This window comes from Protopterus annectens, chromosome 14.part0, assembly GCF_019279795.1.
Source record: "Protopterus annectens isolate FY-2018-M chromosome 14.part0, PAN1.0, whole genome shotgun sequence".
Lineage (NCBI taxonomy): Eukaryota > Metazoa > Chordata > Ceratodontiformes > Protopteridae > Protopterus > Protopterus annectens.
In genome coordinates, this window is record NC_056748.1 from 375,714,376 (window position 1) to 375,727,232 (window position 12,857).

Genomic DNA, 12,857 nt, shown 5'->3' on the forward strand with positions numbered 1-12,857 from the left:
ATTTTGTCCCCTCCTGCTATGGATCCACATTGGTCATAAGGTCTTCCTGTGGATGCTTTGGTGGTGGCGGCCGCAACAGAAAAGGATCTGGCAGAAGAAGATAGCCAGAGTGTCCATCCGCCTAACAGAGTCCCAGGCCCTGGACAGGATAGGGAAGCGCACCTTTGCATCAGCGACCTTTACTATCAGATCCCTGAATTATATGGCACACTTTACCAGGCTTTAAAGGGATCTGATTTCCGAGCTCTCTGAAACCTTGGCTGGTGCCGTGTCTGATGAGGTCCGTGATAAAGTGGCCTCTCAGCTAGCCACCATTGAGTCAATATCTAACTCCTCTATACGACTGATATCTCATGCATCAGAAGGAGCAGCTAGAGTAGTGGGTTCAGCTGCAGTCTTGAGACGACACACCTGGATGTGCTTGTGCAATTTCACGGAACCCTTTAAGGCGTCCTTTCTTAATGCTCCCATTGAGGCCTCTTCATTCTTTGGACCCAAAGTTAAAAGCACACTGGCCAGATGTGAACAGGATGGTAAGACCCTTTCTGCTGTAGGTGTCCATTATTCTTCCCCTCAACGTGCTTTCTCCCTAAACCAAAAGAGTGGGAAGATGTGGTTCAAGAAATCTCAGGGTCCTTTCCGTGACACACAGGCCGAGTTCTCCCCTAGAGTCAGAGGGGGAAACTCAGAGGGAAGACTCTCCTTTTGGGGCAGAGGAGGTCTGCATAACCAGGGTTCCAGGGACTCTTTCCCTGGCCAACCCTACCAGTTCTCCTGAAGAGCGGCCCAACTCCTTTCCTCTGGAGGTGGTTGGGGGTCGTTTCTCTTTGTACCCTTTTGCCTGGCTAACCATCACCACCGATTGTTGGGTACAAAGGATTATAACCAGAAGTTATCATAGCCCCTTCGATATTTCTCCTGTCCCTTCAAAAAAACCTTCCCGACGTTCCACCCAGTCAAAGGGAAGAAGCAGCACTAGAGATAGAAAAGCTGCTAAGAAAGAGAGTCATCCAAATAGTCCCTCCAGACCAGATAGTATCCGGATTCTACTCAAGACTATTTCTGGTGCCAAAGAAAACCAGGGACTGGAGACCAATTTTGGATCTCGGTGTACTGAACAAGTTTGTGAGAGTACAAAAATTCCGGATGGTCACAATACAGTCTATCCTCCCACTTTTGAAAAAAGATGATTGGATGTGCTCTATAGATCTTCAAGATGCGTACTACCACATAAAAGTGGACAGGTCATCAAGAAGATTTCTGTGATTCCGTGTGGGAGCCACTCACTACCAGTTCAGAGTACTGCCCTTCGGACTCTCTACAGCCCCCATAGTGTTTACAAAGTGCATGGCAGTTGTCACAGCTCACTTGCGACTTCAAGGATTCCAGGTGCTTCCATACCTAGACAACTGGCTCATTTCCGCCCCCACCAGAAATCTACTGGAAGAAGCCTTGGCATACTCTCTCTTCGCTGCACAATGGCTAGGCATAACCATAAACTGACAAAAATCCAACCTCACCCCATCTCAGTCGACAGAATTCATAGGGGATATTTTGGACACAAAGAACTGCAGAACTGCCATTCCAGAGCACAGAATTTTAAGGATAAAACAACTGATTCCAATCCTTTCAAGGGAGAAATCCACGGCTCACTCATTTCTACAGCTGTTGGGTTCCATGGCAGCCTCCATCACCATTGTCCCTCTGGCCAGGTTTCACATGAGGCTTCTACAATGGCTACTTGTTCACCCAATGGTATCCCTTTCAGCATCCTTGGTGGATGACACTCAATCTGTCACAGTGGTCTCGCCCCTTCTCCCCCCAGCAAACCAAGGACACCGTGACCACGAATGCCTCCCTGATGGGGTGGGGTGGGGGGCTATGTCAGGGACAGACAGTCCAAGGCACTTGGTCTGAACTGGAGGCCCATCTGCATATAAATGTTCTAGAGCTGAGAGCTGTGCTTCTGGCATTGCAAGCATTCCATCCCTTGCTGCCATCTGGGACAATTGCGATTCAATCAGACAACATAGCGGTGGTCTGGTACATCAACAAGCAAGGTGGAACCAAGTCTTACCCCTTTTGTCGAGAGACCATGAGGATATGGCAATGGGCGATGGCTACCAGCCGTTTTCTTCTAGCAATGCACATTACCAGTAGTTCCAACATGATAGCAGACAGACTCAGCAGGTGCATTCTTCAACCTCACGAGTGGTCTCTGAATCCCTTGATAGTGGCGGAGATCTTCCAGCGCTGGGGCCGTCCTTGCTGTGACCTCTTTGCATCCCTGACCAACTACAAATGCAGCAATTACTTGGCCCTGATTTCCCCACCCGGGACAGTCACCCAGGGACGCTCTAGTCCACGATTGGTCCTCGGGTCTTCTTTATGCATTCCCACCCTTTCCCCAGTTTCTGAAGAAAGCCCGTCGGTTGAAGAGCAAGGTGATCCTCATAGCACCATATTGGCCTCGACAGATTTGGTTCCTCTTGTTTTGGCCTTACCTACTAGATCGACCATGGATTCTCCATCCAACCCCAGAGTGGATCTCACATCCACAGAACCTGATTCATCCCAACTTGAACAGCCTGAAGCTCACAGCTTGGCTACTCCAATTCCCTTGATTGCCAGGCAGAATGATCTTTCTTTACCAGTACGTGACATTCTCATTGCATCTCATAAGTCTTCCACTAGAATTACTTATCTGACCAAGTGGAAAAGATTTACCTGTTGGTTGAAAGATAAACAAGTAGATCCCTTCTCAGCACCATTGTCGATAATACTCGACTATCTGGCCAACCTGTTCCAATCGGGTCTATCAGCCTCTACCATTAGAGTTCATTTGGCTGCAATTTCTAATTTTCGTGATGGTGTCCAAGATTCCTCTCTTATGTCCCACAAATTGTGCAAGACCTTCATAAAAGGTGTGAATCGTCTGAAGCCACCTTTTAGAGAACCTATTCAACCATGGGGTTTATCAGTAGTTCTACAAGCTCTGACAATGCCACCCTTCGAACCAGCCTCTTCTTGCGACCTCAAGCATTTGTCATGGAAAACCTTGTTTTTGGTCGCCATTACTTCTGCCAGACATATTTCGGAACTTCAAGCTTTATGTATCAAGAGTCCATACTTGATTTTTCATAGAGATAGAGTGTCTCTGAGAACTAATCCATCCTTTCTGACAAAAGTGATCTCTGAAATGTCCATTAATCAAACTTTTGAATTGCCAGTTTTCTTTCCCAATCTTTCGAACAGAAGAGAGTATTGCCTACATACCCTAGATATCCACAGGCAAATCCATTTTTACTTAAACAGGACTAGGTCCTTTCGTAAATCTGACCAGTTATTTTTGGCCTTTTCTGGACCTAGATTAGGATCTGCTGTTGCTAAGGTCACATTAGCTAGATGGTTGAAGGAATGTGTGACCTTCATGTATACACAACGTAATATCTCGTTGCCTACTACCATGAAAGCTCATTCAACAAGGTCGGTGGCAACTTCTGCTGCCTTCCATGCCAGACCTTCTTTACATTACATCTCTGCAGCTGCAACTTGGGCTATGCCTCATACCTTCATCAATCATTACAAATTGGATTTGGCCTCCAGGAGAAGAGCATCTTTCGGTTCTATGGTGCTCAGGAATGTCCTTCCATGAGAGCCTCCCAGGAATAGAGGTAGCTGGGGACTCTGTCCCATGCGTAAGGAATGAACGAGGATTAACAATATCCAATAAAGAAGTTATGTCTTACCATAACGTTCCATCTGTATTGTTGATCCTCATTCAGTCATTACGACCCTCCCTCCTTCCCCCTCCTGTGGTTTCTAGTGGATCTCACCATCCGGTTCTCTTAGGTTATTTGACCAGAGGTAACCTCTACCTTCTTTTGACTTGCAAACTCAATCTGAGGTAACAGGGAGAGGGGGATTGTGGGTAAGAGTTTAGCTTGAGAGTTTGAAGCTGACACAAGCTTGGAAAATGGCCGTCTCAGTTCCGAGGTCGGAACCGATACCCATGCATAATGACTGAACGAGGATCAACAATACAGATGGAATGTTATGGTAAGTAAGACATAACTTCTTTTTCTTTGATGTTGACCAACCACCAGTGTGGTGGTTGTAGGTGTCTCACTTTTTGGTTCTGGTTGTATAGCACTGCAGTTGTAAGTATTGTACTGTGCAAGGTGAGTATGAGGAGTGTGTAGCAGATGTGTTATGTTTGCATGGGTTTTATCATGTGCATGGACATTGGTCGTAGTAGCTGGTTATGCAAGTCTGGTGTTTCTCACTACTTGTATTGATAAAAAAAAAACAGCATGTATCTGGATTTTTTTATACTGCTGCTAGTCCTTGTAGCATGCACATTTGTGGAGTACTGGGTCCATTCTTTCTTGGGATATTTGCATAGCAGGGAAACATTTTATGTACTTTATCATGCATGCTGTATATGACAGAGTGTGGTAGAGGAGAAGGTATGTTTGAGATACTCTTTTGTTTTGTTGAAAAGCTGATCTGATTATTCTGGTGAAACCAGTATCACCAAATATGACAGTTTAGTTACTGACCAAACTGCAACATCTTTTTGCAGCAAAAAAGAAGGAAAAGCTAAATGGCATTGAACTTAGAAATGATGAAATATTCCTAACTATATCAATAAAGTCAAAATAGCCTCTATACTAATGTACAGCACTAATCATGTATATGCTTTGATCCTTAGTTCTAGAATTGTGCAAAATGCACCATTATCTAATGTTTTTTGGTGGCTGCAGGCAAAAAGAGTATATTCTGCTGTGATTTAAAACACATTCTAAGGATCAGAATGCATTATTTACATGTATAGCACAAGCTGGGTGCTTGATGATATAATATGTTATTTTTACCTTGAGGCATAGTGGAGTTTAGTTGATGTCCCTCATTGAGTGTCTTGGGGTTACAGCTCACTTTGTCAGGAAAACAGACTGTGAGTGGAAGACACAGTGGATGTGGTTTTGTACTGTGATATCACTATTCTGTTTCAGCTTTCCATTGTGTTCTTCTGTCTGTACACCATAAAGTTTCTGATCTAGTGCTTATAGTTCAGGTTTCCTTGAAGGTAATCAAATTTTAATACCTGTTTATTTTTTATTTCTGTTTCTTTAGTGGATGATGGCACAGGAGTTATAAGTTGCACTTGCTGGAAGAACATAAGGCCGAATGAGGGTCTGCCAACAGGTAGCTGCCATTCATTCTGTTTTGCAGAAATAAACTGAGATGTGGTCTGTGCTTATTCTTGAGCATTCTGTTGAAAGTAATATAACAATCACACCTACACCCACAAAAATACACACACAAACGTGGGCATGAAAACGCGTGCATGCATGCATGCACACATGCACACACATCCAAAGTAGTTAATTTTAGTAGAAAAAATCATTAGTCATTAATACAGCTTTCATTACATGTTAGATTTCATTTGTGTCTGATACTTAGCTTCATATTCAGTTTATGTATAGCTTTCCCAGGAATTAAACATGTTTTTCACTTTTGGGTTTAGAATTATTTTCATAAAATTGTTGCCACTTAAAAATGTTTGTTTAAGTTGCTGGTTTAGTTTACATTGGCTTTACACAGAGTGCACATGCTAGGTTAGTGTTACCCCATGAAGTTATTGTGTTTAGTTTGTATACTAGCGAAGTGGGAAAAGACCTCTCAACACTTCTGTTTTGGAGGAACATTCCTATTTTCAGGTGCAATTTACCCCTACATAATAGGTTCCTGTTTTTAGAAGCATGTCGATTTACCTCTTCATACAATTTTCTGAATCCTCCTTATCACATATGATTTTTTAAACTGTCTAGTACGCAGAAAACCACACAGGTTGACCAGCATATTAGTGGCAGCAATAATTCTAAGAGGACACATTTTTCATTTAGTTTTTTTTTTCTGAAGCAAAATAAATTGTGAGGCAGAATTTTGCAATACAGTTCATTATAGTCTACAGATTTTACACTTTCTTTTTGACAATGTGCTTGTATTTTTCCATCAGTTTTTGTCACCTTTGTTTTTTAAACATGTTTCTGAGTAGTATCCCACATTTCTGCAGGAGACAGGAAGCTTGAGGTGCTATTTGTTCAGATTTTATGCTGATTAGATGTCCATATTTTTATCTGGGTGTGTATACTTTTCAAGAGACTGTTCATATTTTCAGTAGCTGCAGGTTGATATGTATGAGTGGGAATATTTAACATTTAGAAGTGTTGCATCTTGATTAAGAAATTGAAAAATAAGTAGGGAAAATCAGGATCATAATACTTTCTACATGGTATAAAAACAAATTTCATAAAGGTTAACTAAGTCTTCTGCTTTACTGGAACATGGCTTTTATGCCTTTTCATAGCTGTACAAATTGAGGGTTGTATTAATAAATGTTTTTGCCTCGTTTTTATTTATTTATTTATATTTATTTATTTAAATTTGTTGACCGGGAGTGTCCGACTGGACGTAGATCCATTTTCAGAGGAGGCCCGGGGAGAAAAGCTCCACACTAAAATAAACAGACAGTAGTTACATTGGATTACATAGCGATTAACAACTTAACATAGCAATTACTTACAACATATTTACAGATGAAGAACATAGTACATCAGTAGACAACTAGAATCTTTATCTGTGAAGTACATAACAGACATTAACAAATGTTACAATGAGAAGTTCCTGCTGTATAATAAGTACTAGGCTTTTGAGCATCTGAGCTTGCTATAATCAAGGTAGTAGTGGAGTGGAAAGAAATGTAGTGGTTGGATGGGGTGGATGATATTAGAGTGGGAGTTGCAAGGGCATAGCCAGCATGTTTTTAGGTGCACTTTTAGTAAAGTTTTGAAGTGGGTGCATGATGGTACGGAGGTAGTTGTGGGTGGGAGTGATTTCCATAATTTGGCTATGGCGCAAGAGAATAGTGTTTCACCAGCAGAGTTACTGGCTTTAGTGATCTGCAAGTGATTTTTGTTGCTGGATCTTAGTGGTCTGGTGGTGCGATAGGGTTGGAGTAGATTCTGGAGGGGTGGGACATTTAGTGGATGGTTTACTAGTTTGTGGGCGAGTGAGAGTTGATGCCACTGAAGGAGGTGAGGGAGTTCAAGCCAGCCCAGTTCAGCAAGTGAGAGACAGTGGTGACTACGGTAGGATGCCCCTGTGGCGAATTTGGCGATTTTGTTGTAGCAGGTCTCTAGCTTGTTTAGATCACATTGCCTTAGGTTGGTATATATTGGAGAGGCATAAAGTAGGGTGGATATAAGGTGGGAATTTGCTATTGAAATCTTTGCTGCTTTGTTGAGAAATTGCTTATTTCTGTATAACGCTCCTAGTTTTTTGTGGACTTTTTTTATGGTCATGGATATGTGAATGTCAGATTTTAGTTTATTGTCTATTTCCACTCCTAGCAATTTGGTGTGTTCAGTTGGGTATATAGTGGTGTTGTCTTTTGCTGTGATGTTAAAGTGAGAGTTGTTTTGAGTATGTTTGGTGGGTTGGAAGATGAGTAGTTTAGTTTTGTTTGGGTTGAGTATTAATTGGGCATCGGATAACCATGTTTCAACAGAGGAAAAGGCTTCCTGTGTGACTTTTTGCAGTTTGGGGAAGGACTGGGCTGAGCAGATGATGGTCGAGTCATCTGCGTATTATATGAGTGTGCCATGTTTGGTGGCAGAGGCTAGATTATTGGTGTAAACAGAGAAGAGTAGGGGTCCAAGGATGGATCTTTGGGGAACCCCTATGGAGACAGGTAGTTGGGGAGATATGTCATTCTGCCAAACGGATTGTTGGCGGTCAGACAGGTAACTCTGAAACCAGTTGGTGACTGATTGTGAGAAGGATAGGTTATTGAGGACAGAGATAAGTTGTTTGTGTGGGAGCATGTCAAATGCTTTAGATAGGTCTAGGAAAGTAGCAGAGGAGAGATAGCCGTTGTTTTTATGCTGAAAGATAGTGTTAGTAAAGGAAAGTAAGGCAGTGGTGGTGCTATAGTTTGGTCGGAAACCATGCTGAGTACTGGAAAGGAGGTTGTTAGTAAGGAGGTAGTCTGAGACCTTAGAGTGTATGCATCTCTCTAGTATTTTTGAGAGTGGAGAGAGAATAGCTATGGGGCGGTAATTGGTTAGTTCTGCTGAGGGTCCGCCTTTGTGGAGGGGAATTATATGTGATACTTTCCACAGTGTGGGGAACGTAACTTTCTGACTGAGATCGGTTAATCAAGATGGATACTGGGTAGGCCAGAGCATCAGCTGTGATTTGTAGGTATTCACTTGGGAGGTTATCTGAGTTTTTTTATGTTGGAGGTAGGTACAGGAGAAAAAGAGAAGGCAGTGGGGAGATTACTAGTTGAAGGTGTGGGTTGGAGGGGAGGGGGGTTGTGGTGTTTAGCTAGTGATAGTATGGTTTGGGTGGAGTGTGTGTTGAATGAGGTAGCAATATTTTCTGAGGAGTGAGGGATGTTAGGAGGAGGGGTACTGACTTTACCTGGGTGGAGGATGGAGTTTATGGAGGACCAGAATTGTTTGGGGCTGTGTTGTGAGGAGTCTAGGGCAGACTGGTAGTATTGGAATTTGTCCTGTTTTATTAGCTTTTTGACTATTGCGTAGTTCTAGGAATTTCTGTCTAGCTGGGGGGGGGGGTTTGGTTTTGTGCCAGTGCTCCCAGGCTTTATCCCTGTTTTTGATTTCTGACTTAGTGGTTTTCTGTAGCCGTGGGGAGGGTTGTGCTTTGGTTCTGGAAAATCTTATGGGGGCATGGTAATTAAGGATGTTCAGGAAGGTAGTATTAAAAAATTCAATTGCATCATCTAGACTGAGGTACTTTAGAGGATGCCAGTTACATTCTTTGAGGGATGAGATGAATGTGAGTGGGTTAAAGTTTAGTTTTTTACGTATTTGATGGTAGATGACCGGTTTAGCTTGGTATAGGTATTTTTTGAGTAGGAATGTTGGGGAGTGATCACTGAGGCTATCTGATAAGCAGCCTGTTATATATGACTGGGGGCTCTTACTGACTAGTATCCAATCCAGGTTAGTGTGCTTGCTGGAGTTTTTATTTATCCTGGTTGGTGACTGGACTAGTTGGGTGAAGCCATGAAGGTGTACATGATAGGTTGGACTGTTGCCAGAACAGGATTGCCAGTCAATATTGAAATCACCTAAGATGATAGTTTCTTGGGGGAGATGGTGGGTAGACCAGCTGAGGAGGTTTTATAGTGGAGGGATGTTTTGGCCAGGTGGGAAGTAGCATCCAATTATGTTGATGGTTTTGTTTTGGTTAATTTTGAGGTTGGTATATATTATTTGTGGAGCTGATGATTTTAAGATCTGGATTTAGATGCTGTTTAAATATTATAGCTACACCACCTCCTTTTTTGTTTAGCCGGACTACTCTTAGTATGCCGTAACCTGTAGGGAGTATTTGCTCACTGGTAATGTGAGGTTTTAGCCAGGTTTCTGTCAGGATGACTATATCTGGGGAGTACAAGTCTATGGTGGCATGGAGTTCATGGACTTTGTTGGATATACTTCTAATATTTAGGCTTAGTAGAGGGAAGTCACTTGGCTTTCTATTGGCTGTAATATGGGAGAAGTTGTGGTTTCTAGTCTGATTATGAGGATTGGGGTTGGAGATGGTAGGGCCAGGGTTGGGGTGGATGTCTCCACTTAGGGCTAGGTTTGATATGCATGAGATTATTAGTTTTCTCAGTTTTTGAATGTGTTTGTTTATAAGGGAAACTTTATGATTGTGCTCTGTGGGTAATAGGTATGGTGGGAGGGTTACTATGTTAAGTTGTAGGAATGCTTTATGTTTGAGTAATATAGTTGGTAGAATATGTGGGGGTGCATAGGGATGGTTCTTGAGCTGGTGGAAGGGAAGCTGAGTGTGGGTGAGACATGAGTGGTGGTGTGAGTAGTAGTACAGTGGTAGTGGTTGAGTGGGGGAATGATGGAGCTTTGGTAGGATGTAAGATATGCAAGGAGAGTGCATGCAGTGAGCATAGGAAAGGTATGCTTGTACATGTTAGTTGAGGAGGTGTGATAGTAGTGGGAAGATGGAGGAGGTAGTGTTGGGTTAGCGCTGTGGTTGGCTATTGGAAAGATAGGAGGGGTTTGAGTGCAATAAAGGTGGGACCACTGGGGGTGGGAGGGAATAGGGGGCAGGGTGGGGAGTGAAGCGGGTAGAGACCCTGTTAGTTGCTCATATGAGGGGGCTGGAAACAATCACAAAGCAAAGACAAGTATGTGTTAAGAAACCATCACAATTGACCAAGGACTGCTCTGAAACTGTAAGTCATTTCTTAATTTCTCAGGTGGAAAAACAGGATAACCTTGTATCAGCAGGCTACTGTGGTCATAGTTTAAATTAACAAACATACAGTATTGATCAGTTATGGATACTATTTGCTAACGGAAGGGAATAAGAGAAAGTAGAAGATGTGTGTGTGTGTGTGTGTGTGTGTGTGTGTGTGTGGTGGGGGGGCTGCTTACAAGCCAAAGCAGAGTGCTCTCCAGGGGAAAATGAATATTGGCTCAAACAGGTAGACACATACTCAAAGTTAACTGTAGCTGTTTGCAGACAGTTCAGACCCGGACTGCGCTTTTCTTACAAGAATGTTAAAGGTGGTACTGCAGTTGAATACTTAAGAGTGGTGTTAGGTCTTGAAAAGAAGAGTACAGAGAGGAGTAGGCACTTTTGAGATGGTAAATATATATTATAAAGATTATGAAAAACACACTGAGCAAATAGCTACCGCATGCAGGACAATGTCTTGAACCAACTACTTAGTATATGCAGATACTGAGCCAATTGGAAGAACATTGGAAAAAAAAAACCCAGACAGTTATGCAGTCACAGATAAAAATATAGCGAGCAGCAATCTGTCATGGTTCTCTAATGTGATTCTATCCACCAGTAACAGCACAATTATATAGAAATAATTAGGCACTAGTCTGAGCTGTCTACACACAACACAATTACATGACTAACATTAGTGAACAAGGTGCAGCTATGCCAATAGACCATACATACTGTTATACTAAAAACAACTTGGTGCATACAAATGCTAGCATGCCATAGTAACATCCAATAATAAAGCATAAATCATATTAGCTGTCTAACACAATTCAACATACACAAATACAGTTGTAAAATGTCTAATACAATTCAACATAAATAGACCTATACAGTTGTAAAACACTTACTGGAGAGACACTGAGCCTTCATGGGGCCTGTAGCAGAGTGGATTGTAGTTTTAAAAATGGTGCCTGCCACAGGTAATATTTATTAACTTTGGGATTGTCTTAAGGTAATAAACAGGGAAGGGGGAGGGGAGAACAAGGGTGTGAGCAGGCAGTTCTTTGTACTGCTGCTAATGAGCCAAAGCAAAGACAAGTATGTGTTAAGAAACAATCACAATTGACCAAGGACTGCTCTGAAACTGTAAGTCATTTCTTAATTTCTCAGGTGGAAAAACAGGATAACCTTGTATCAGTAGGCTACTGTGGTCATAGTTTAAATTAACAAACATACAGTATTGATCAGTTATGGATACTATTTGCTAACAGAAGGGAATAACAGAAAGTGGAAGGTGTGTGTGTGTCTGTGTCTGTGTCTGTGGCTGCTTACAAGCCAAAGCAGAGTGCTCTCCAGGGGAAAATGAATATTGGCTCAAACAGGTAGACACATACTCAAAGTTAACTGTAGCTGTTTGCAGACAGTTCAGACCTGGACTGCGCTTTTCTTACAAGAATGCTAAAGGTGGTATCACAGTTGAATACTTAAGAGCGGTGTTAGGTTCAAAGTTAACTGTAGCTGTTAGCAGACGGTTCAGACCCGGACTGCGCTTTTCTTACAAGAATGTTAAAGGTGGTACCGCAGTTGAATACTTAAGAGTGGTGTTAGGTTGGAGAGACACTGAGCCTTCATGGGACCTGTAGCAGAGTGGATTGTAGTTTTGTTATTTAATTAATTGAACAGAAACTAACTTTCTATGTGTTTAGTTATTGATTTTGTCACCAAATGTCTGCAGTATGGCTAGAAAGCTGTTAAAGAACAATTATTAAATTTACACTTAGCAGTAATCTCCTCTAACGCTTGACTTACACTTGTAGGGTTTATCATATATCTCATGCTAGGAAGCCAATTTAAAAGGTGAGGGACAGAAAGACGGCAGTAAGCAATGCAAGCTCCTTTAAGACAGTTAGTAGTAGCAATGTCCCAACCACTGCTGATGTCCGGAGGTCCATGCAGGACAGAGACAGCAGCAGTAACCTCCCAACATTGCTGATGTCAGGAGGTCCCAGCAGGACATAATCAACTGCAGCAACCTACCAACCATTGCTGATACCAGAAGGACCTTGCAGGAAAGTCAGCTGCAGCAACCTAACAAACATTGCTGTTGCCAGGAATATATGGCAGGATAGGGTCAACTACAACAACCTCCCAAGGACAACCTCACAATCATTGCTGATTCTAGGAGAATGCTGCAGGATAAAGTCAGTTCTGCAGGTTTCCCATCCATCCTTGCTTCTAGGAGGTTCTTCAAAACTGTCAGCTGCATTGACTTCCCTTCCATTACTGGCACTTTCATTGGTCTTATTTTACTACTCAAGTCTAGTTCTATGTTTTTATTAATGCCCTTACATTATTTTCATATAAGGCAATGCAATAAAAGCTATAGCTAGAGGTTACAGTCTAAAACTAATAACTGAAATCCTTCCCATTTTGTCTTTTTGTTGTTGTTCTGTTTAATTTAATAACTCTTCATCTTGGTTAACTTTTTCTGACCGCAGAGGCCCTCACATTTATTAAGGAAAGACCCTGTTTTGTGTGAGAGATAGGAAAGTCAC

The 12,857-nt window shown here is 42.1% G+C and overlaps 1 protein-coding gene across 5 annotated transcripts in view; it reads left to right on the forward strand.

Moving 5' to 3' along the window:
- STN1 (STN1 subunit of CST complex) overlaps positions 1-12,857 on the forward strand; it is a 978,195-nt gene that overhangs the window by 259,824 nt on the left and 705,514 nt on the right. For all 5 annotated transcript variants that reach the window (XM_044056104.1, XM_044056103.1, XM_044056107.1 and 2 more), the window contains one exon: positions 5,137-5,208. In XM_044056104.1, the coding sequence (XP_043912039.1) occupies positions 5,137-5,208 (72 nt within the window). The remainder of the gene's footprint in view (positions 1-5,136; positions 5,209-12,857) is intronic.